The sequence below is a fragment of the Onychostoma macrolepis genome, chromosome 16, assembly GCF_012432095.1.
Source record: "Onychostoma macrolepis isolate SWU-2019 chromosome 16, ASM1243209v1, whole genome shotgun sequence".
Taxonomy (NCBI): Eukaryota; Metazoa; Chordata; class Actinopteri; order Cypriniformes; family Cyprinidae; genus Onychostoma; species Onychostoma macrolepis.
This window is the reverse complement of record NC_081170.1, coordinates 16,656,944-16,681,478: the sequence shown is the minus strand read 5'-3', so window position 1 is coordinate 16,681,478 and position 24,535 is coordinate 16,656,944. Positions and strand designations below refer to the sequence as shown.

General features: G+C 33.6%; 2 protein-coding genes across 17 annotated transcripts in view; one reads left to right on the top strand and one right to left on the bottom strand.

Annotated features, from left to right (window-relative positions):
• Window positions 1-24,535, top strand: part of LOC131521766 (uncharacterized) — a 29,014-nt gene that overhangs the window by 1,746 nt on the left and 2,733 nt on the right. For 2 of the 11 annotated variants that reach the window (XR_009266359.1, XR_009266355.1), the window contains exons 2-17: window positions 16,430-16,508; window positions 17,156-17,270; window positions 17,899-18,057; window positions 18,137-18,223; window positions 18,371-18,430; window positions 18,536-18,595; window positions 18,764-18,832; window positions 19,123-19,191; window positions 19,850-19,909; window positions 20,051-20,107; window positions 20,459-20,500; window positions 20,626-20,729; window positions 21,495-21,551; window positions 22,453-22,599; window positions 23,834-23,903; window positions 24,016-24,165. Coding sequence is in view for 2 of the 11 variants with exons in the window: in XM_058746811.1 (XP_058602794.1) it covers window positions 16,430-16,508; window positions 17,156-17,270; window positions 17,899-18,057; window positions 18,137-18,223; window positions 18,371-18,430; window positions 18,536-18,595; window positions 18,764-18,832; window positions 19,123-19,191; window positions 19,850-19,909; window positions 20,051-20,107; window positions 20,459-20,500; window positions 20,626-20,729; window positions 21,495-21,545 (1,012 nt within the window). In the remaining 9 variants the exon portion in view is untranslated. Of the gene's footprint in view, window positions 1-1,988; window positions 2,046-12,833; window positions 12,973-16,429; window positions 16,509-17,155; window positions 17,271-17,898; window positions 18,058-18,136; window positions 18,224-18,370; window positions 18,431-18,535; window positions 18,596-18,763; window positions 18,833-19,122; window positions 19,192-19,849; window positions 19,910-20,050; window positions 20,108-20,458; window positions 20,501-20,625; window positions 20,730-21,494; window positions 21,552-22,452; window positions 22,600-23,833; window positions 23,904-24,015; window positions 24,166-24,304; window positions 24,438-24,535 lie in introns of those variants that run through there. The other 9 variants (XM_058746811.1, XM_058746810.1, XR_009266360.1 and 6 more) reach the window with 8 other exon arrangements.
• LOC131521765 (interferon-inducible GTPase 5-like) lies at window positions 7,222-12,486 on the bottom strand. 6 transcript variants are annotated; one of them, XM_058746805.1, is made up of 5 exons: window positions 12,336-12,471; window positions 11,703-11,783; window positions 11,569-11,611; window positions 10,975-11,027; window positions 9,073-10,692 (listed from the first exon to the last, which is right to left on the bottom strand). In XM_058746805.1, exon 5 carries the CDS (start codon window positions 10,682-10,684, stop codon window positions 9,512-9,514), a length of 1,173 nt encoding a protein of 390 aa, XP_058602788.1. In that variant the 5' UTR covers window positions 10,685-10,692; window positions 10,975-11,027; window positions 11,569-11,611; window positions 11,703-11,783; window positions 12,336-12,471; the 3' UTR covers window positions 9,073-9,511. The 6 variants fall into 6 exon arrangements, with proteins under 6 accessions (XP_058602792.1, XP_058602791.1, XP_058602788.1 ...); XM_058746809.1 differs by having other exon boundaries at window positions 7,222-9,090; window positions 11,703-12,486; XM_058746806.1 differs by lacking the exon at window positions 11,703-11,783 and having other exon boundaries at window positions 11,569-11,652; window positions 12,336-12,439.

Below are 24,535 nucleotides of genomic sequence, written 5' to 3'. Positions count from 1 at the left end.
TTTAATTATCACAAACATAAAATATACATCAGCTAGGCCTATTACTTTGTTCCAACACATGAAAATAATATGTAAGATTGACTTCAACGACCTTGTCATGGAATTCTGCCAAGTTACTTTTAGATAAAGAGTTGATGGCAGAGTTTTAGACTGTCTGGTCACTTAATATGACTATTCTCAGGATTTTCAGGATTTTTTTTCTCAGAAAACAAGCCAGCTGTAATAATGGGAAGGACAGGAGGAAACAGGCAGTGTGGTAGGATGTACTTTTGATTGTTTGTTATTTTTATCTGTTCATGTAAATTCGCTCTCTATTTGATGTTTACATTGTTTCCGGGTGAAAGGAACACCAGTTACAAACAACCAATAACAATATCATTTATTGCATATATTAAATAATTTATTGTTTATTTATCATCTTAGACTTGCATTATCAAAGATGACAAACCTGTCATTGACTGTTCAGCCATGAAAAACATGTCAAACAGTCACGTAATGTAATGCATCATCATAACAGTTTGTTTATAAAGACATTCAATAATTTAAGTTTTGATTTTTAATGATCTGAATTTTTTATATATATTTTTTAATAAACTGTTTATTTATTTTAATCATTTTATTTTCTGTGATTAAGCATTTATGCAAAAAAAGAAAACTAAAATAAGTAACTAACAATACAAATAATTCAATAGTCGATTCTATAAGCAAACTATAATAAATAAATTATATTAATTATAATGTAATCAGAGTAAATATTTAATACAGAATACATACTTTAAAATTCTTTATTTAGTGCATAAACTATCATGTTTTGTATTCTTAAGGAAGATAGAACAGGCACACTTTTAAAGCAAAGTATTTCACAAAAAGAAAATGCTGGTTGTAATGATCTATGGATGTCTCTGCTGCCCTTTACTGGATTGAGGCAAAACTCCATTTGTATTAAAATATTTGACCTCTGTTGTTTCAGAAGTGGTTAGGTGCATTCTTTTAGTTTTCTTCTTCTTTCATCTTTCTGCTTCTTCTTCTTTTAAATAAATGGCACCAGTCATGGTACTGTAGGTTTATGTGACGCAGATATCATAGGCCATATCAAGAGCACATTGGGGAAATAGACCTGTGGCTTAACTGATAATTGATAATTAATAAAGGCTCAGCAAATTACGCATTTAATAACTCAGTTCTAAATCTTTTAGAGAAAATGGATACTAATTTTAACTTTAATGTTTTTTTTTCTCAATTAATTTGACTCAAAAAACAATTGTGTATAAAAACAAAATTTGATCTAAGTAAAAATGATTTATGACAATAATTTAAAGGTGTCATCAGTTATAGCATAAACGACATAATGGATAATGGGTAAGTGGATTTATTTGGTAAGACCGTCATGAATTTACCTACAGCCGAAAAAAATTTAATTAATAAGCAAGTAGTATGGTAGAAACTATTTTTGTGTTACATGCTGTATACCACCATCTAGTTGACTATTTCTCCATTTTTAAAATCCAGAAGCGCTCAATTGCATGTGAAAATGTCCCAAGGCACCATTTCATTGGTATCTAGTCCAATGTAGTTCATTGGACCCCGAACTACAAACACTCCAAATATGAGATGATGCAATGATGTTATTAAACATGTTACTGCATAAAATGTTGACAGAGTATCATGTTTCGTAGATTTTTTATGCCAGCAAAAATTTATGAGGACTCAGTAGAGTGGCGGTAGCGTCACTGCTTTCTGAATCAAATAGCTTTTCGGTAGTTAAGCTCTTTTTTTTTTTTTTTTTTAATCAAGTAGCGCGGTAGCGTCAACAAAAGCTAACGTTACATTATCCAAAGAAAGCATTCTGAAACTCGAGCTCAAATCAGAAATATAACAGCTACGGATCACTGATCCTGGATCAGTAAGTGACGCCACAGACACTAAAGCTCGTAACGCCATTGGCTCCTCAAACTGTCAGTCAAACCTCATTATTCCTCCCGCCTCTTTCGGCAATGAAGTGCGGCGCGCAGTTTGGAGCTTCTCCGCTTGTTTGCTGTCTGAAGGTAAATAAAGAACTGTTGATTGAATAAGTACAGCGGTTTCTTTACTCAAAAAACACTATTTATAAAGGCTAATGCTTTTTTGTTTGTTTTTTGTTTTTGAGGAGCGGAGAAGAGTTTCTCTAGCATTTGTTGTCAAGTCACAGCCAAATAGCTCGTGCGAAGCGCTGAATCTTTCATAATATGATACTTTGGCCAAATAACAGAAAAAAACTGAACGCCCACATAATGACAGAAAACGGGACATGAGTCAGGAGAAAAAACAAACAAACAAAAAAACACATTTGCTGGTCAAAAGCTTCGTATTTGAACTTGATTTTGGTGAAATGTTTATATTAATATCTAATGACACATGCAACGATGCAAATAAGCCTATCTGTAGGCCTAAACATCTATATGGTAACACTTTACAATACGATTTCATTAAAATACATTTGTTACAGTATTTATTAATCTTTGTTAATGTTAGTTAATGAAAATACAGTCGTTCATTGGTAGTTCATGTTAGTTCACAGTGCATTAACAAATGTTAACAAACAACTTTTGATTTTAATAATGCGTTAGTAAATGTTGAAATTAACATTAAGATAAATGCTGCAGAAGTATTGTTCATTCTTAGTTCATGTTAACTACAGTAGTTAATTTTAACTACTGAACCTTATTGTGAAGTGTTACCGTTTATATAAATGTATCTGTATACAATAAAGCCACAATACCAACTACCAATAGGAGGTTTCCGGCCGACAGCAAAAATGTATTATTTGTGTATGTCACAATTTGAGGTCAATCCGGCCTGTATTTGATACTGATTATGTTGGCAAATTGGTTTGGAACAGCTGTTGAATAAACAATTAACTGAACATGGCTGTCTATCTGCTTGACTGACAGTTTTATTGATCACTGAGAGAGCATTGACTTGGTATGATGTTGGTTCAATAGAATTTTAATTTTTTTATTTTTTAAATAGCTTGGATGTAGTAAACTACTTTTGCCATGTTGCCGTAGCTTAGCTTGCTACATTTCCCAGGGCTGTAGCTTTAGTGTAGTTAAGCTTAATTTAAAGAAGAGTAACTGTTAGCTTAGCTCACTACATTTTCCAAGTAGCTTGCCCAACACTGCCGCTAATACAACATATGCTTTTGTTGTTAAGACTGCATATTAATAGTGGTAATACTGTAGTTAAGTTTTAACGGTTCACAAGTCTCTTAAATCTATATTATTTTCATTTATTTATTTATTACATTTCCTATTTTTACAAAGATTAAATTCCTAGTAAATATAAGGCCAAACATGATATTACAAAAGAAAGCAAGTTGACAAAGGTTTTTAAAAATAGGGAATGCCAACTCCAAACAGATCCTCACAGCCACAGCCTGATTCGACTCCCAATCTCACAGTCGAATATTCTCGGGGTGTTATGATCATGCCATTTTGGCTATATGGGGGTGCTCAATGTCTGATTTCACATGGAACTACCGGTTTTCTCCCAATAAGTTAATATACATTTTTTCGATCAGGTAGAATACAAGTGATTTCAAAACATTTCAGCCGGTTTATATATATCGTGTATATTATTTATCTCGTATAAGATGCATTTGGTTGAGTCGCTGCAGTAAAGCGCTTCGTTTGATTATCTCTTGTTCAGCGCGAGCAGGACAATCAACTATGCAGAATATTAATGACTGTGACTGGGACTGTCATATACATGCAACATTATAATGAGAACACTATTATAATAAAACGCTGTGAATTTTTAGAGTTTAGTTCCCGTGTTTCTGCACGTTGTTGCGTGAAGAACGCGTCCACAAAAGGAGTTCATTCAGAGCCGCTCAGACGCAGACATGTTCATGCATGGGGCATTTTGTGCAGATAGCCTATAAGTTGTTATATTAACGTTATGTTGTATAAATAATGAAGCGTATTCTATATGAGATAAATGAGTTAAATCCCATTGATTTAAAAACCTTCTATCAAATGCGTCATTCTACTTGTCATTCAGCGCGCGCAGCTCAAAACAGAAATGCAGAACATTAATAACTGTCATATACATAACGTTATAATGAGAGCACTATTGTAAAAAATGTTGTGAATTCTTAGGGTTTCGCTGACGTTTAATGTTAAACTATCTTTTAATCAAAGCATAAAACATTATTTACTCCGTTTGTATCTGCGAGGCGTCCATTACACATTTTCCCTGTGTTAATTAACGTCAGTATTTATGTCTGACTTGACTCTTGGTAATGTATTTTGCCCCGCCCCCAAAACATATGATTCGACTATCAGTCGACTGTCAGCAAGATTCGAAAATTCCGATTCGACTATGAAAATCCTTAGTCGGGGACACCCCTACTGTTCGGCGTGATGACGTTTAATGTCTCCGACAGCGTCTGTAGTCCCATTTAGCAACTTGTTAGCAACCGTCTTTTTTAAGAAACATAACAGCTTTAAAAAATCACGAGTGGGGTGTAACTGGTGTGTTTTATGTTGTAGAATAAAACGTGAAAGTATCTTGAGCCTGTGTGAACCACGGACCTTATTTTAGGGATTTAACCAAAATCCCATTCAAAAAACCCATTGACTCTGGAACATTGGAACCGGAAGTGCTAAAATGCAATCGCTTCCGGGTTTTCGCCTACAAAGTGACATCATAGTTCCCCCACTCTATAACCAGCTCCGCGATTGAGATAAGAGATACGTCAGCTCTGTGACAAACACAAGCGCCTTCGTATTCATTTAAAATATTAAATATTTTCTAGTTTTATTTTTAAACATACAGAAAAACTTTGACAACATGTTTTATTAAGTGCGTGAGGGAGGGGTTTCAACTTTGAAGATTATGTTTAAAATAAGAAACTTTAAGAAACTAAAGTGATTGATGTGAAATAAATCTAATATAAATTATTCTTTAGTTGAAATAAGAATCACCGGACATCAGCTGAAGTAGGGAGACTCTCTTAGAAAAAAAAAAAGGTTAGCGGACTAACATCTCAGATCATCTCTGTAACTCGACCCTCACCCTCCCTTGTCTGTCAGGGTCTGAAGCAGACCCTCGGTTTCACATTGGAGACTCCCCCAAAGAGGAGCTGCGAGTTTTGTTTATATTTAATATTGTTTATAACTTCAAATTTTTTTGTTGCATTTTATTTTATTTTGGGAATATTTCATACGTGTAATGAATTGCATAAAGATCCACCTCTAAGCACTCTGAAAAATGTAAGGCATCATTTTCGTATTTATTGCGACCAAAAACTATATTAAATGTTTATTTTATACAGCGTGTTATATATAATAACAGTTTTATACGCTGCCACCTTCTTTAAAAGAAGAGAATGATGTGGTGCCTTTTCTTATATTATTTCAAAGACATCGGATCTGTCACAATAAACATAAATGTTGAATGCGTGTTTAAAATGTATGATAAATGGTTTGCTTTAGTAACATGTTTATTACTATGATATATAGAATTCTTTGGGTTCTTGGGAGTTTTGGGGTTGAAGAATTTTTGACATTTGTGTTTTTTTCAGTATCTTAAAACACGTTAATGGCCAAAGTCTGATTATACTGTATTCAGCACAAACCGGACTACATTAATATGCCAGCAGGGTGAATGCACATGTTCTTGAAATGTTTATGTATGCGTGTGCTTGTTTATGATTTATCAGAACACAAATTTGTATAGTGACATGGGATCTACACTGATATAACAATGTAGATGTGGTTTATGATGAGATTTCTTGAGTCCTCATAATTCGGATTGCTTAAAAACAATATTTAATTTAAAAATCGAAGCGTATTATGTGTTTTATAAGTTCAGTGAACTTAATTGTTGAAATATATGATTAAAATGTGTGATAAATGATTTGCTTTGCTTTAGTAACGTGTTTGTTACTATGATGTGTTTTATAAGATCAATAAACTTAAATGTTGAATACTTGATGTATGAGATGAAACAGCACTTGAATTGTTATGACTTCTATATCATCATTGTATCAGACTGGCAGAAAGCACAACATTTAAAACTAGCCAAAGCAGTTGAAGAATTAAAGAAACATTACCTCTTGGTCCAGACCAAAATTGACTGGAAAGTGCACTCTCCAGTGACCTCAACACTGTCAGGACAAGTGATTTTTTATATTATATAGCAAGAACAGTAAAGGAACATAAACAAACAAAAAAAAAAAAACATAGAAATGTAAGATATGATGCAGCATTAAACTGTTTTAAAATGACTTGATTTCTGTTTAATTTACAATTAAATATTCAAGCTTACTATACATGACTGCTGTTTTCAACTGGTGTGCATTATAATATATTAATAGAATTAAATAATCTTTAATTGTTTAATATACTGTATAATTCTGTATTTTTCTGTCTGTGACTGATCAGATGTCTTTGAAATAATATAAGAAAAGGCACCACATTTTGCTGCAATTGCTTTGTCCTAATTATTGCAAAAGAATAGATGATATACAGTTTTTATTTGTAGAATTTGGTCTGCAGTAAAAATATGTGAACCGTTGATCTCAATACTATTTTAAAATATATTTGTAATGATTGTAATAATGGCAGATTCACATATCATTTCACAGTTAAGGCTGTTTCTTATTTAATAAAATGTTTATGAAAAATACAGCATGCTTCCTCTCTTGTTGTGCAAACCATTAAAAAATTCATGTAATGGACCGTAGGTAAGTTATAAAATAACATTTTTTTTAGTGGACCTGAAAATCATAGAAATAGTTTTATTGAAACTATGTTAATTAATTTGTTAGTAGTTTATTCTTATGTACTTATGTTCTTATGTTCAGGTCAACTTCTATATGTGTCATATTGTTATGGGTAACAACACACACAAATACTTTGTGACTCTATGCCAGGTGTCAGTGATAAGAACTGGACTAATCTATTACTCTGATACCCAACTCAACAGCTTAGTCACACCTTACAAAATTTCAAAAACCTTCATCAAGTGTAAATGCGTCATAAACCTGATGAATAAACCTGTAAAGAAATGGTTGGGCTTTTTTTCTTTCCTACTAAGACCTTATGTATTCACACACCCATCTGCTTTCTAATACTAAACCAATACTGCTAACAATTCAGCAGTCTAACTGCCAATATGTCCTACACTTGTGTAAGCAGAAGGTAGCACAATGAAACAAAAAGTGATGCTTGGATGACAATTATATATTTGTTGATGGAAATAATGACAAGAAAACATTTTTTTTTAAATTAAATTCAGACTCTGTCCCTGTTTATAATAAACCACACATTTCAATAATAAAAGCAAACCCCTTCAAGCCTGAATGTAGTAATACTAGTAAATCCTGAAATTTAACACCTGACATTTATTATTGTTTGTTTCAATGAATGTAATTTCATTAAAAATATGCATAAAACAAATTCACTTAAATTAAATAGAATATAAAGAAAATATATGTTGTTTAGAAGAAGGTCATATAAACAGATTCTGACCCTTGGCCTAAAGCCCATTGTAAAACAAGTTAAACATTCAATGAGGTTATTACTGCTCATTTCCACAACTGTATAATAAAATGAGTTGACAGAATATTTGCACAAACCATCAGATTCCCACATATCCTTAAACAGTACAAAGTCACACATTTCACCCATTTTGTTGTCTAAATGCATATCATTCTAAGTATTCCATTTAACATGCACTATTACAAAATATGAAGAACGTAACTGGACAATATTCATTATAACATTTCTTTACAAACATTTTAACTGCAAGTGCAAGTTACCCAATGCAGACGTATGGCCAATAAACTTTTTTGTTTTTTGATGTTCTGATAAAAAATAAAATTTTGGTAAACATCTCTTTGCTAGTTTGATTTTATTCATCCAAACCTGCAGCTTGAAGGACCTGTCTCATGTCATTTATCATGTCATTTAGTGCCCCATGCAAGACAATCTGTGTTGATCTAAAGGCCTCAGTCGCATTCATAAAACTGTTTACAAGAAATCTAGTATCAAGCAGATCCTCTAATCTTTTCACTGGTTTCGTCACAGCTGTACGAGGCCTAATTGCCATTTTGTCTACCACTGCTAATGCTAAAGGAGACTTTATAGCTGATTTCAGCTGTGAGAGAGGCTTGTTCATTCTCTCTGACAGCTTAATGAGTGATTGCTCATTCAAACCCAAAGCGTTATGACAACTTACGAGATAGGCCATCAAAACCGTCTTGTCAATGGCCAGAGATAATAAAGGGTATGGGATAACGGCACCCAGACTTGAGCCCAGTGCTGCAAGCCAAATAAACTTCTCCATAACCTCTTTTTTCTTCTCTAGCATAGCCAGAGAGCACACAGGCAAAGACTGGACTAGAGCAAATCTTTTGTATTCTGAAAGGTCTGACTCTAGGGTATCTACCAGGTCTTGGAAGTCATATTTTCCCAAGTCATAAGAGGATATGAGGAACACCTTGGGGTTTCCTAGCTCCTTCACGTTTCTGTGGCAGTCCTCTCTAATCGTGCAAAGTACCTGCTGCTCATCAAATGTTCTTGTTTTCGACGCTGACCAAATGTCATTATCAATCTTGGACCGGACAAAATAAAACCTCTTCTGCTTTTTTTGAATCTCTTTGGCCAGAAAGACATCATTTTCCTTGAACCTCACTGAGGAAATGATGATAAATAAATCATATGTCTCAAATTTCACTTCCTTGAGGAATTTGTTAGCCTTGAAATTAGGCATACCAATCCCTGGCAGGTCCCACAGTCTGACATTTGACTTCGTGGGATGGGTGTACATGGTAGCTACCTTTGTTGTTTCGGTTATTCCTGTTGGTGCAGAATCGTCATCATCATCATTCAGACCTCGAAATGCATTGATGAAGGCAGACTTTCCTGCTCCTGTTTCCCCAGTCACTGCAATATTCAGAGTCACACTGTCAAGACCGTCCAACTGCTCTTTAGCCTTTGCAACAGCTGCATTTGGGTCACTTTCTCCCAGTCTCTGCAAAGCTCCAGAGAAATCCAACTCAGCAGAAGAATCTTCTGTCATTATGCCTTGTTAAATTCTTCACTGTAAAAACATTTGTATTTTTATTGTATGAGGTGTGATTATGAGATAACAAATACATCATTATGTGAGACTGAGAACATTTTCCAAATTTCAGCATAGAAAATGAACACAAATTGTGAACAATTTAAAATCTAATATAATTTAACATGCAGCATGAGATTAAATAAAAATACAGTGTCTGTGATTTCTGAAATGCTGGCTTGCATGAATAGGCCTATTGTAATCTATTCTTTGAATACTGTAATGTATGAAGACATGGTGATACTTTAATCTCCTTCATAATCAGCACACAATCTAACAAACATGCTATGGCCATTAAGTCCATAACAGAAGCAGAAAATGCATACATGCTCTATAGTAATTAAATCAACCAACAAAACCATTTAAAGACCACATTCTTAAAGAAACACATTTAGGATCTCTACGAATTACTGCATAGTGTGTCCAGCTCAGCCTCTTTTCTGATTTTTCGAGCAATGTCTGCCAGTTCATTTAATCCTTCTCTCAAGAGGTAATAAGTAGTACCAAAGGATATTCCTGCAGCAGCAACACTTCCTACACCTGGAAGGAGACTTGCAGCATATTCAATGGTAGCAAGGGATGCAAGTGCAACAGAGACTTGTAATCTGGCCATTGCTTTTTCTTTGATGGCAGATGCCAACTTTGATTTGGCCACATGTTCCAGCAAAGGCTTGTTTACTTTTTCTGAAAGCCTTGACAGTGACCTTTCATCCAAACCAAAGGCATAGTAGCATCTTGTGAAGAAAAGCAACACAATGCCTGCATCGCATGCTGCTGATAGTCCAGGCACAGGGACGACTGCTATACCAGCAGAAGCGAGAGATGCAGCCCAGATCATCCCTTTAAACATCTTGATCTTCTTCTCGAGAGAATCAGCAGAGCACACTGGCCAGGCTTGTAGAAGAGCAGATTTCTTGTGTTCTGGAAGCTCTTCTTCCAGAGTGTTTTGAAGTCTTTCAAAATCATATTTCTCCAATTCAAAAGATGATATCAAGAAAACTTTGGGGTCTCCCAGTTCTTTCAAGTTTTTCTGACAGTCCTCTCTTATTTTGCAAAGAAGTTTCTGCTCATCAAATCCCTTTTTCCTTTGCTCTGCTGAAATGTCATTGTCAATCTTGGAACGAACAAAATAAAAGATTTTCTTCTCTTTTTTTATTTCTTTAGCCAACATGACATCATTCTCTGTGAACCTCTCTGAGTTTAAAATAATGAAGAAATCATAGGTGTGAAACTTGACATCTTTCAGGTATTTATTTGCTTTGAAGTTTGGACTTCCTATTCCAGGCAAGTCCCAGATTTTCACATTTGGCACTGCAGGATGCTCATACATGGTGGGCTCCATTGTAGTTTCTGTGACTCCAGTAAGTGCTGCTCCATCATCTTCGTCATTTAGACCTCTAAGTGCATTTATAAAGGAGGATTTCCCAGATCCTGTTCTTCCAGTCACAGCAATGTTAAGTGAGACATTCATTAACTGGTCAAATGTTTCTTTAGCTTTTGCTGTGGCATTTTCCAGGGTGGACTCGCCTGATGCCTTTACTGCCTCAACAACAGCAGGGTCTTGACTTTCCATGTTTTAAACTGTAAAAGTTATAGATGTATATAGAAGTATGTGTACTTCAACATTAACTTATTCTTGAAGCTTGATTGCTAATCATTTCTGTTGCAATAATGATCATATTTTTCAGTGGTGTTTGCTTTGCTCTTCCTAAGGTGTCAGGGTCTGCAATAGTTCTGGTTGATTGTGCTTTTTAAGGTTTATCAAATAACAATTTAGTAATAAAACTAACATTTTTACATAATAAAATAATGAAAAAGGTATAGCATATGATGGTTAGATTGTATCTGCAGTGTTATACTGACCTTTTTTTTGTGGAGAACTTTTATCGTTGTATTTCCCTGTCTGCTCCTCTTACCTGTCAGGGTAAAAATTAACCAAGATTCATAAAACAAATATTATGGAAATAATGGATAATTTGCTTCAGCAGCAAAATGAAACATATAAATTATATTGATTAATAAATACAGATATTCAGTTTTATTAGCAACAAAACAAAAAAATACTGAAAATAATGTAGGCTAATATATAAATTTGGCAGTTAAATTATATATGGGTTAAGTAGACTACAGCTACACTACATGAAAAAGACGATGAATCATACAATAATAATCATAAACGCTTAATATAGGAATACGACTATAACTAATAGCCTATATAGTCAAACTATAATATTTGTATTTAGCGGAAATCAAAACTTTTGTGAACAGAGCAAATGCTCCAAAATGCCCAAATGTCCAAATGCCCCCATACAATCAAAACATTCGCTTGATGTTTATTTTTGCTATTTGCATAAAGCGATTCATGTAATTTTAAAGATACTTAGTGATTGATATTAATGAGGAACATAAATAAAGCAATTAAATAATGAAACTGACAACAAATAATAGCCTACTTACTTTTATTTTGGGGTTCCAGCAGTAGTAACCCAGTGACTCTTCACTTATAGAGATGAAAAAAAAAAAAAAAACGCTCTAAAATTTCTATAGGTAGAAAATGAATATAAATGAAAAATAAATCGGCTGCTAAATACCGAGCTGTTAATGTCACAGTTTTCAAGAACTTCTTTTCTTCTTCCAAGTTCCTTCACTTTACAATAGGCTACTTGGCGTGCCTATGTTGGGAAAACGAAACTTAAGACAGATGAGTGACAGTCCAAACCAATCAGATCAGCACTGCAAAGCTGAGCTGTATTTTCAAAATCATATTACTTAGTTTATTAAATGCATTAGCAAAAATAAGCATACGATTATTGTTTCTTTTGTCTCTTTTTTACATAGTGTAATGGTTACACCGTTATGAGTTTTTCAAAGTTGTTAATACAACAAAGATAATTTTGCTCTATTCATGGTTTCGATTAACGCCTCGTGAGAAAAAAAAAATCAGACACTATTTAGTTATATATATTAAGCCGGGCTCAGACTAGAGGAGTTTTAAAATCCTAAACGATTATGAAATATGGTTGCAGCACACTCATAAGGAGAATCTTTGCAGATTATCTTCCCTCAAATCTTAAACATGCACACACTACAAAATTTGAAATTCGTGGCACATCACACACTACAAGATATTATTAAGATTATCATGCCAGATGGAGCGCCTCACGTGATCAGCTAGTCAGCTATGTTTACATATGTTAGCTAGCAGGCTAGCAGCTTTCACTCACCCGGTACTTTCAAAACTGAGGCGATTTCACCCCAGCGCTTCTCTTTCTCTTTATCGGTTGTGATACGTTTTCGACATATTATACAGACAATCGTGTTACTACAAAATTTCAAGAAGCAGTTTCTTCCGTCTCCAAGAGTGGGGGAACTATGATGTCACTTTGTAGGCGAAAACCCGGAAGCGATTGCATTTTAGCACTTCCGGATCCAACGTCCCAGAGTCAATGGGTTTTTTGAATGGGATTTCGGTTAAATCCCTAAAATAAGGTCTGTGGTTCACACAGGCTCAAGATACTTTCACGTTTTATTCTACGACATAAAACACACCAGTTACACCCCACTCGTGATTTTTTTAAGCTGTTATGTTTCTTAAAAAAGACGGTTGCTAACAAGTTGCTAAATGGGACTACAGGCGGAGACATTAAACGTCATCACGCCGAACAGTTTATCAATATACAGTATTTTCCAGTTGTAGTATAATTTGTAATTCAATTAATTTTAGGATAACCAATGAATAGTTTACAGCATTTTATATTGTTGTTCGATGTAGTTTTTTTTTTGCTTTGCCCCGAAATGCGACACGTTTTCAGAGGGAAGATGCTTGTTTTATCGTGACACGGAGACTCTCCGCACCATAAGGTAAACGCATATTACGATTATTACATGTAAACACCACATTTGCCGGTGTTACACCAAATTCTGTGACCATCGTATTCTGTGACCCTAGTAGGCGCTGTTGTCACTGTTTGGCTTGAACTGTATCACACAGGCGGATTGGGCACGCAAACAGCGTACAGGTTTAAAGCGCCCGTGCACATTGTATGAGCGCGTCAACACAGTCTGGTCGTGTCAATTAATTCTGGTGATGTGAAACCTCCTCTATTGTATAATCCATCCAGGGAAGATTTTTGGTCTAATATGAACAGTTCAGCTGTTACATTAAATAATTTGTATTTATTCATTAATTTTCTAATACCTTTAAATGGATAAAAATCTACTTATTTATTTTTTAATTAAAAAATTTCCTCCGCTTATGTTTTAGCCTTAAGTGTTATACAGGCTCCTGTAGATACTCTTGAATGTTATTGAATATGTTTGTACAAATTCTTAACCGCTTCTTCAATAAATAAAAATTAAAGTGTCAGTGTGGAATTTTTGTTTAGAAATGCTGGTTATTCAGCAGGCTTATTAAACCAATTTAAAATTTCATGAGCATAAACACAATCCAGTTGTTTGCAGAGTAACCTATTTTTGCATTTTGTATGCAACAAATGTTTAACAATGTTCATGAAGCTGATGTCACAAAAACAGGCTACTAATCTATTTAAAGGGGGCATCAGAATATGTGACCCCATTGTTATGGGTTTGAAAATTCCTGATACAACAATCAAACCATTTCAGGTAACTTATCTGTCCTTCCATGTACCTTTATTTTATTTATTATTTAGGGCTTATTTATTTTTTGGTTTTACTGAAAAAGAAGTTTCAAGTATAATTACTTAGCAAATGAAGATTCAAGTAGCTTTATTGCCACGGTTTTACAATGGTTTCACACTGGCAAACCATTAATAGCACTCTGATCTAATGTTATTAAGTATTGTCCAATTTACAGGCAGCAAACACTGCACATAATTATTTTATTTTATTTATAGTTTATGCTAATTCCCTTACCAATCATGCAAAAATTTGAGGCTCTCCTCTTTATGATGTAACGCTGATGTTTATCAGCATTTTTGGGATATTCCCCCACGAGAAGATACCTCTTAAACTCAGTTACCATATTAGAATCCATGATGCATTGTTGTGACTTGCAAATAATCCTGCTTATATACCATGCACATCAGTCAAGTTAGTCCTTAAAGTTATCAGCACCTGAGCACACAATTGATTTGCATTTATTCTATTTATTCTCTAACTTATAAGGGGAAGGCTTTAATTGCTTCTTGTGTGATGTCAGCTTCATGAAGAATAATTGCTGTTGCATGTTGACACATAATCGGCTATTCTGCAAACAACTGCATTGTTTATTCTCATGATATTTTTATTTAGTTTAATAAGCCTGATGAGTAATCAGCATTTCAATAGAAACATTCCACACAGTCACCTTGTATTTTTTTCACCAAACAGATAAGTAATTGTACAAACAAATTTGTGGGAGAATTTTTATTTATCTGTTACACGTGTTGCTCCTCTCTGCTCCTTCACTGGGCCGTAACAAAAATTAACTAAAATATAGGTGTCATCCCTGTCCCAAAACAGAAGAAAAATGTATTTCTTCAAAACAAAAATAGGCGCCCATCTCATACAAAACAATCGCGTACTTATGCATGCAATCAACACATTACCTTTTAATATCGATACAATAATAATAATAATAAAGAGGAAAAAAGGAATTCTACTACAAGCATTGTCTCTCTTTACAGTTTACCTTTTAATACGGATAGAATATTAATAATATTAACAACAGAAAAGATAAAGAGAGAAAAGCCAACAACAAAGTGTTATGTGTATCTCGACTAGCTTTGAAACAACAATTGAAAAGGAACGGGACACTAACACCTCTGCGTCCTCTCAACACACACAGCTGTGCTCTCTCAGTCTTGTACGGTTGCGACTTTTAAATGATGCAAGCGTGCAGAAGCAGCCAATCCACTTCTCCAGTCAATTATGAGCAGGAACCTGGAGTAACGGAGAGAGAGCAATTGGACAGAGAGAAGAAAGACAATGCACAAAAGCCACAATTTAACACCATAATTTTTAAAATAGAAATTAAAGTGCAAATGTAAAAACTAAAAGTCTTAGAAAATGAATAAATAAAATAAATGCCAGTTAATATTGTAAAAGCTGTAGTGTTCATATTAAAACTTTCAAATGTTTTTAGTGTATTTACTTATTTTTAAAATAACATTTGGAGAACATCAAAGTCTTTCTGTGGGAAAGAATTTCCCTTAGGCTATATATATATATATATATACATACATACATACATACATACATACATACATACATACATACATATGTATGTTTGTTGATGTAAAGAAATCTGTTTTGAACAGTTCATTCGGCGCACGCGACCAGACTGTGTTGACGCGCTCATACAATGTGCACGGGCGCTTTAAACCTGTACGCTGTTTGCGTGCCCAATCCGCCTGTGTGATACAGTTCAAGCTAAACAGTGACAACAGCGCCTACTAGGGTCACAGAATACGATGGTCACAGAATTTGGTGTAACACCGGCTTAACGTGGTGAAAGTTAAACTTTAATGATGCATATTGCTTAAAAATTAAATGTTTGCGGCCACATGAAGCGGTTAGAAAACATAGATTGAGGATTTCCTTGAAGCACGGATAAAATAACATTTTGTGTACCAATCCTAACAAAATGAGAGCTGAAATGTGGTACTTTGTTCACTAAATAAATTTAATCTTACCATATCCAAAAACTCGCTCACTCTGCTGTTATTTAAATACGCGGGGATACGTTTTTAATTAAAATATTCATATTAATCAAGGATTTATTGACTTTTAATGCACCTTATTTCGAAATGTACAGAAATACGTGCTTTAAATGTCCTTTAGTTATGATTATTTCATTTATTCACTATACTATTTATTACTAATGTCTCATTTCAGTTTTAGTTTGTCTCTAGTTTTGTATTTATTCATGAAACGGTTCCTGTAGCGTGGATTAAAATTCATCCACAGAGTAAATCCTTTACTGAACATGTTAAAAATAAGTTTGAAACAGTTCTCGAGAGCGCGCTGGTGGTGGTGACGCTGAAGGCGAGCGACCGTGGTGCTGTAGTTCGTTTATAGCCTAAATTTGACATGCCGATTAAAAATGGCACACTCTGTGTATACGGCATCCTGTTAAAATGACCTTGTAAAAGAAAAAGTCAGTCAGTGTAAAAGAGCAATCAAGATTGATCAGAGGCAAAGAGTAGTCTATTTGACTATTCTTCACAATCATGACAAGTAGAAATCAACAAATTATCTTTTTAAAACACATATCATGTGTAAGTAACATTTATATAAAAAAACTCTATTAATGTACAACTGACTTTATTTTTTAATAGTCATATACCTTGTCTTTCAGAATGTTTTCAGTTGTGGAATTCACCTCAGATCACAGTGTAGCTGTAATTCCTGATGCATGGAAAGAAAAATTAGACCAGGTAAGATGTATAGACCTAGACATATGCATATTTGCTACATAAATCTCACTGGTTTACGGTTTTAAATAGTTTCAGTAATACAGTTGCCATATTAGAAAATGCACTTATATTACCTAACTTAGTCACTAGATCATTACAAAAATCATGGATTTTATGTTGATTATGCAAGTTATGTAAAATATTTTGTAACATGTCAACTGTAGCCTGAATTACTGTAACATCTTTATTTCAGTAACAAGAGTGATTCAAAACATGTATCTTGCATCGTCTGCTAATTAAATTAACTGATTGTTAAAAGTACTAAATTAAAAGGAAATAATACTGTTGTGTTTTGGTGGCCAAATGATCTCATTTGATATTACAGTCATCTTGTGCTTTCAAACAATGATTATGTGTAAAGAAATATGACCAGCGGTGTTGCAAAGGTGATCAGTTTGGAGTTTTTACTAATTGTTTTTAAAAAATGTATTGCCAAATTAATGTCAAAATGAATGTATGCAAATAGAGTATAATCTGACCCTTCCTATTTTGCACACCAAAACAAAATATGTAGATAAAAGAGATACATTTTAAACATTTTGTGTTGAAAAATCTAATCCTCACTTTTAAGTTTTTTTAAATGTATATTTATACAATTTCTTCCTCAGGACATCTATTGCTACTGGCCACCCAACAATGTCCAAAGTCTATTAAAAAAAAGGACTTTGCCTGATAAAATAAAGTGGAACAGACTACAAGTCCACAGAGTTTTTAAATCCTCAGGTACGTCAAATATTACCCAGATTTTGTCTTTTGAGATGATGGATTTAAATTTGTATCTTTGTTTGTTTTTTATAGTTTTTTTTCTTTATAGTTGCTTATATATGACCCTGGACCACAAAACCAGTCATAAGGGTCAATTTTTCAAAATTGAGATCATCTGGAAGCTGAATAAATAATATTTCCATTGATGTATGGTTTGTTAGGATCTGACAATATTTGTCTGAGATACAACTATTTGAAAATCTGGAATCTGAGGGTGCAAAAAAATCTAAATATTGAGAAAATCACCTTTAAATTTGTCCAAAAGAAGTCCTTAGCAATGCATATTACTAATCAAAAATTAAGTTTTGATATTTACAGTAAGAAATTTTCAAAATATCTTCATGGAACTTGATCTTTACTTAATATCCTAATGATTTTTGGCATAAAAGAAAGATCAATCATTTTGACCCATACAATGTATTTTTGGCTATTGCTACAAGGGTCCCATATATTTGCTTATTTTTCAGGCTGTACTGTTTACAAATTTACAAATGGCCATGACAGCTCTTATGGGTAAAATAAGGTGGATACTTTGATACATTGTTGTACCTTTCATGCCAACTCAAAAAATTACTTTTTTCTTTAGTTGACTACATGACAGCCCATAAGCTCATGAGAAAAGCTCAAATCACCTCGTGTCCTGAACTCTCAGACTCCTCCATCACTGAGAAAAGGCTAACCAGGCTGAAGAGACCACCTTTACGCCTTTTAGAGTCAGATAGTGATATCACAGATATTGAAGACAGTATGTATATGAATTCACATATCTTGTTTGGTTTATAAAGTAATTAAATGATAACTTAAATTTAATAAAATTGTTTTAGGTAATATCAACACCAGGCCACCAGCAAAAATACCAACCCTTCCCTCTCCACCGAGAACAATGGAACCAAGAAGGAACTCATCCGAAAGTACAAGAAAATTTAATTTTTTAATTTGTATACCATTGGGCCACACCAATATACATTTATTTACAGTAAACAATTAATTTTGTTGTCATTTGTATATAACAACGGTATTATTATTATGATATAAATCTTTCTTTTCTTTTTTTTTAGCACCTGAGCCATCACAGACATGTGGGGGTCTTGACAGCTTGCCAAGAGCTGGATTTTGTGGTAAGTATAAATAATAATGAAGATAAGCAGTTTTACACAATACACCATATACCAAAAATGATTGCAGCCCTGTAATTTATTATCTCAATGATCCAAACATGCCAGGGGGCTACAGAGCAACTATCAATGCCGATAGCACCCATTCAATGAGGCCACAACATTTAGGTATTGTTTGTTTGTTTGTTTGTTTATTAATTTGAATTGGCAATTTCCACTACAAAGGCATAATCCGAATGCCATCTACTAGCCATGTAAAAGCTGTATCTGATAGCCAGTACAGAATAGTTATTAAATATGTAATTGTACTAACACAAATGAAATATTCCTTTTTAGATTTCTGCAATACACCAAACTGGGATGTCCAAAGTGAAGGACACAGGGTTATGGCACATCAATTTGAAGGCAAGATACATACAACTTTTTCTGGAAAATGATGAGTATTTTACCATTTTGACATGTGTAGAGGATCTTTTTGAAAAATATCAGTATATCAGTTCTGACAATTGTCCAGAATATGAAGTTATTGTAAATTACTGTTTTGATGCTTGTGTGAACAAAAAGTCTCTTTTGAATCAGTCAAAAGTTCTGATGGACATAACTGATGATAATGATAACTGATGATAATGATAAACATCACACAATTTATCAGTATTTTATTGTTGATGTAATTTATTAATATGTCTTTGATCCAGAGATGCCAGGGGGCTACAGATCAGCTGTACATATGGATAGCACTCAGTCAATGATGACACAACATTTAGGTAATGTTTTCCCACGTCTTTCTTTCTTTCTTTCTTTCTTTCTTTCTTTCTTTCTGTTGTTTATTTTATTTATTTATATTTTATGGAAAATTGTAAAATGGTAAAAAGAAGGAAAAACAATTTGCTGTGCGTGTGAACAGCAGATATGGTAGAATTACTGGAAATGGCAATCTGGCAGTTTTACACAGAGCCAATCCTCCCTATACGCAAAGTATGCAAGCTGTGTAGGGCCCCCGAAACACCAGGGGGCCCCCCTGCTTTCAAAGTTGATTTAATTTTAGTTTCATTTTTGAATTTGGCCAGCGATTATGAAAACATGAATGTTCATTTTTTTTTTTATGCTGTGCGCTGTTGCCCTTTCTACGTAAAAATCAGTCAAATCGTGTAACGTGAATGTCATAGCCTACAGTCTCTTGCTCGAGACTAATAAAAACGGAAGAGACACTGTATCTTCCATGAGCGTGATTCAAGACGGAGTGAACACAGACAAAGGTGTTTCATTCATTCATAACTCAACCCCAGAAGTCTAGGATCGCCACTGGTTTTACAGCAGTTACCGTGTTTAATGTGTGAAAGCAGCATTTGTCTTATCGCACTTAAAAGAGATGTATTTAAATATTGTTTATATGAGAGAATCACAATAATGTATCTTTTGTAGCACCAAGAATGCAAGAATGGAGTCATGAACATAATTCAAATGTGGATCAACACCAACATAGTATGTTACTTATCTTTGATGCAAAATTTGATCATGATAGAGCACTAGTGGCTTTGAGTCTATTTTGAAAACCTCAAAATTTATGAAGTGCTATTGTGAAGTTTTGCATACAAATTTTACTTTTTTTTTTTTTTTGCCTAGAATCAGCCTGGACAGCCAGTGGCAATGGAAGCTGGACAGATACTCAAAGACAAAATTGTAAGTAATGTTAAATCGGGTACTGCATCCAAAAATTAAAATTTTCCCATTATTTACTCAATCTCACGACATCCCAGATGTACAAATCTAATCTGAAATGGGGACGTTTTGTAAAATGCAATAAAATCAATTTGTGAAAATTAAAATATATTTGTTTTTACAAAATGCATTTAAATTGGTCAGTGAAAGCATTGTAAGTATTTTCTTTGTACTTTTGTAAATCAAATAAAAGACAAAGATAATTAACAAACCACAGATTCTCATTTTTGAGTGGAGTAGCCTTTTAAGCTAATATTCTTTGTATGTGTACTGTATGTGTTTGATTTTTCTTTTTACTTGCTTGGTTTTCAGATGACTTCAATTCAAATGGGCAAAATTGTACATCAAATAACAGTAAGTAATATTAATAACTCCATAATATTTCTAAGAGGTTTTATATTTCATATAAACCTTTATGTATAAAAGTTTTTTTTATATATAAAATATCAAACCAACAGAACTTTACTTAAACCATTTAGGGGCAATAATGAAATCACAACCTGGGTCTACTAGCATGGATGCTGAAAGCCAGATTGCAGAGACCCTTAAACATGCACCAGGTCTGGTTAGGAGAAAGGCTAATGTGAGTATTTTTACAATGAATTATATTACTGACAATATGTATATATAATATGTTATACTTTTTTCTTGCCCAGACAACATTTTCACTGGCCCTGCCACAAAAATAAAATGGCTGTTTTTATTGTTGTTTTGTATCCTTGTTATCTTGTATTCTCATAAATAAACTTATGGCAAAAATTAAGATACTAGTTAAATATAAGGTAAATATAAGTGAAACAAATTAACAAATTACAAACAATAGCACAATAAATAAATAGAACAAAGATACTTATTAAACACTGCTTTAGATTTGTAGGTGATCAGGTACAGAAATTGAATAATCAAATGTAATAACATTGCATATTCTTCACTGTTTAAATTAAATATAGATTAATCATTACAGCTACAAAAGTTAATCAGTCAAGAGCAATGAGTGTTTTTTGTTTGTTTTTTCCTACCTGACAGCAGTGAGGTCACTTTAGATGTGCATGCGTCCAATATATTGTTACATATACAATATTTCAACTTTTTACTTTCAATTATGACATATATCCTTTTCGAGGATACGCTCCAAGACGGGTATTTTATTATTACTGTCAGCCCTGGTTAAGTACTTTTTTTTTTTTTTTCCTCAAAGTCTCAAGGCTACAGTTAAGTGCAAATCAATGTTTTTAATATACACTAAATGAATCCAAACTAAAAACCGAGTGTGAGATTTTTAATATTGCTTTAATGTTCTGTACAGATGATATTGACATGACACTAAGTCTGACATTTAATTTTACAGCGATCAGTTACTCCACATTTACAAGATGGCTCATTGGACCTCTTCTCATAATTTTAAGTAAGTATTCAGAGACTCAGCCTTATGGGTAAAGTAGCCTAGCATTTCTGTACGTATGACTGGAGCTCAAACCTGGCTTATGTCACCCTACATCTTTTTCTTTCATATCTGTACTACCATGTTAAAATAAGGACCTAAAAAAAAAAAAAAATAACAACTCTTTTTTTAAGTCTGAAAAGACCACGCTAATGTGATGTTTCTCTCAGGAGTCAGGTTTGATCTTTGTCTCTCTTTTCTAACTTTTTCAATTGGCTGTGCTCTGATTGCGGATATGTTTCTTCTTTCCTTTCATTTCTCGGTAACACTTTACAATATGGGTGCACAAATATGCATTAAATACTGCTTAACTAAAGCACAGATAATCATGAGTTAAAGTATAACTCATGATGAACTAAACCAATGATTACTGTATCAGCAACAAATGAACATTCTATATGATTCATAGAATAAGTAATCAATAAATTGTTATTAGTTACATGTGTCATAAAGTATTAATTCCCTAATGACATATTATATTAACTAACAGTGTAAATTCATATGTTAATTACCACATTGGGTCGAAGCCATGCCTTTCAACTTCCAGTTGTCTGCTTCAATTAATCATTAGCTAATAATTTGCATGAGTATCATTATGTCATGACGGTAACACTTTAGAATAGTGAACACTTATTAACTATTAACTACGACTTTTCCCTCAATAAATTCCTAATTGGCTGCCTATTAATAGTAAGTACACTGTAAAAAATTGCTGTAGTTTCTACAGCAAAATTTTACAGACTTTTACTGTTTAAACATTTTACAAGATGTAGCTGTAATTCGCAATGCATTATGGGTCAAATAAGGTTTTACAGTTGTTAACTGTATATTTCCATGTCAACTGTAATTAATTTACAAGAAGCAGGTGTTATCACTGTAGCTCCTGCTTTTTACACTACTTTACTGTAGTGTGGCATTATGGGATTGCGCGCGCATCGTTCAAATCTGAAATCCAGCCGACTGGAGCAGAGCCAGAACGATCGAAGATTAGAGGCTTTATTCATAATTCCTGGTAAGTTCACTTAAGAAATATATCCTTTTATATTTATTTAAGTTAATGTATAAGTTATATCATGTCACAATAGCCTGCTATCACACATTTAGACAAGCGGCCTTGGTATGTGCAGTAAGATGGAAATTACTATCATAGCATAGTTAGGCTAAATGCTCCATTTTTCTCATTTTGGCAGTTTAATTTTCTTATTGAGAGCATTTAAAGTAGTGTTTACCCAACTTTTAACGTAATGCCCAGTGTGAACGATTGCCATAGTAACCTTAACTTCTATCTGTCGAAATAACTGACTAACAGCAAAATATGTGAAATTTCATTTGTTTATATGTTTTCAACTGTCCCATATTGACCTGACATCTTACTATAATTAGAAACAACGTGTAAATGAGAAATTGTGTCTATTGCCACTGTAGTTGTTGTCCGGGGCAATTTTTTTTTTTTTTTGTGAAATACATCTTTACATGCCCGATTGGACAAGTTAGCCTGATTAAAACTTGAGTAAAAAAAAAGAAACTAGGGAAGCATCGAAACGCAAGACTGATTCTGATTTTACTAATGTTACATTCAACATCAAAACAAATAACCTTAACAGCACACATAAACTCACGGAAGAAACATGAGGTAAATGTTCAAACTGTTGAGTTTATTTATAACATCTGATATTGTTAAGTAGCATAACAAGTGATCTGTTGCTGATTATCACGATTGCAAATGTTACGTAGTTCAATAAACAATTAGTTAACATTAAGTTACTTACTTTTTAGACACAATATTGACTGTTGTTTTATTTCACCAACGAAAATCGTTCCAAACGAAGATCAAATCAAAACTCAGCGGTGTTTTTACTGAATGATTCAGCATTCTGAACGAATCGGTTCAATGAATGACTCAATTGACTCACTCATTAAATTATTTGCTGCCACCTAATGGCGGTTTAGTTTCACGTTTAAAAACTATCATTGCATTTTTACAACGTTTCTTATTTGTTATTTCAAAAATTAATGTAAAACATTAATGTCATAACACAGTTGTAATTTTGCATTATAAATTATTTAATTTGATTGGTGGTACAGTTCTACAATGTATTGTTACAATTGAATTTATTAATCAAATGTAAAAGTTTATTTTAAAATATATGCCTTTTTGGGTGTTCATTTTGGTCTCTTCTATGTAAATGCATTTTTTTATTTTTTTTTTTTTTAAATCACAAGATAATTTTCATTATTTCTTGTAGGTGCAAAGAATAGCAGCTGATGTGGAGAAATGTTTGATGCTTCAAGACTCTCTGAAGCTGATTATATTAGGTAATGTATTAATTCTGTTGTAAATCATTTGATAAACTTGTATTTTAGATTACATTTTATATTGAAATACTGTATTGTAAGTTACATTATTGTTTCTATTTATTAATTTCAGGTGCACCCAGTGGCTTTTGACTAGGCCTATTCGAGGGTCACATGGTTGTGAATTCATACCTCAACTTTGCGGCTGGATTTTCAGTCTTATTACAACTTCAGCCTGGCGTCCCGAGAGCAGAGCTTTTGCACACTTGAATTAATTTCAAAGGTAACATGTTTTACTTGAGTAATTTCATTTGTGAAAAAGGTTACTTATTTAGTTTAAGTACTGGTAAATGCTGATTGTATTGTATAAGTGGCATTTTTGTTGAGTGACAAGAGGTTGAGCAGCTGGCTGTCTGGTGCAGTCACAACAACCTGGAGCTAAACACGCTCAAAACTGTGGAGATGATAGTGGACTTCAGGAGAAACCCCCCTCCTCTCCCCCCACTCACCATCATGAACAGCACTGTGGCTGCAGTGGAGTCATTCAGGTTCCTGGGCACAACCATCTCTCAGGACCTGAAGTGGGACAATCACATTGACTCCATCGTGAAAAAGGCCCAGCAGAGGTTGTACTTCCTTCGTCAGCTGAAAAA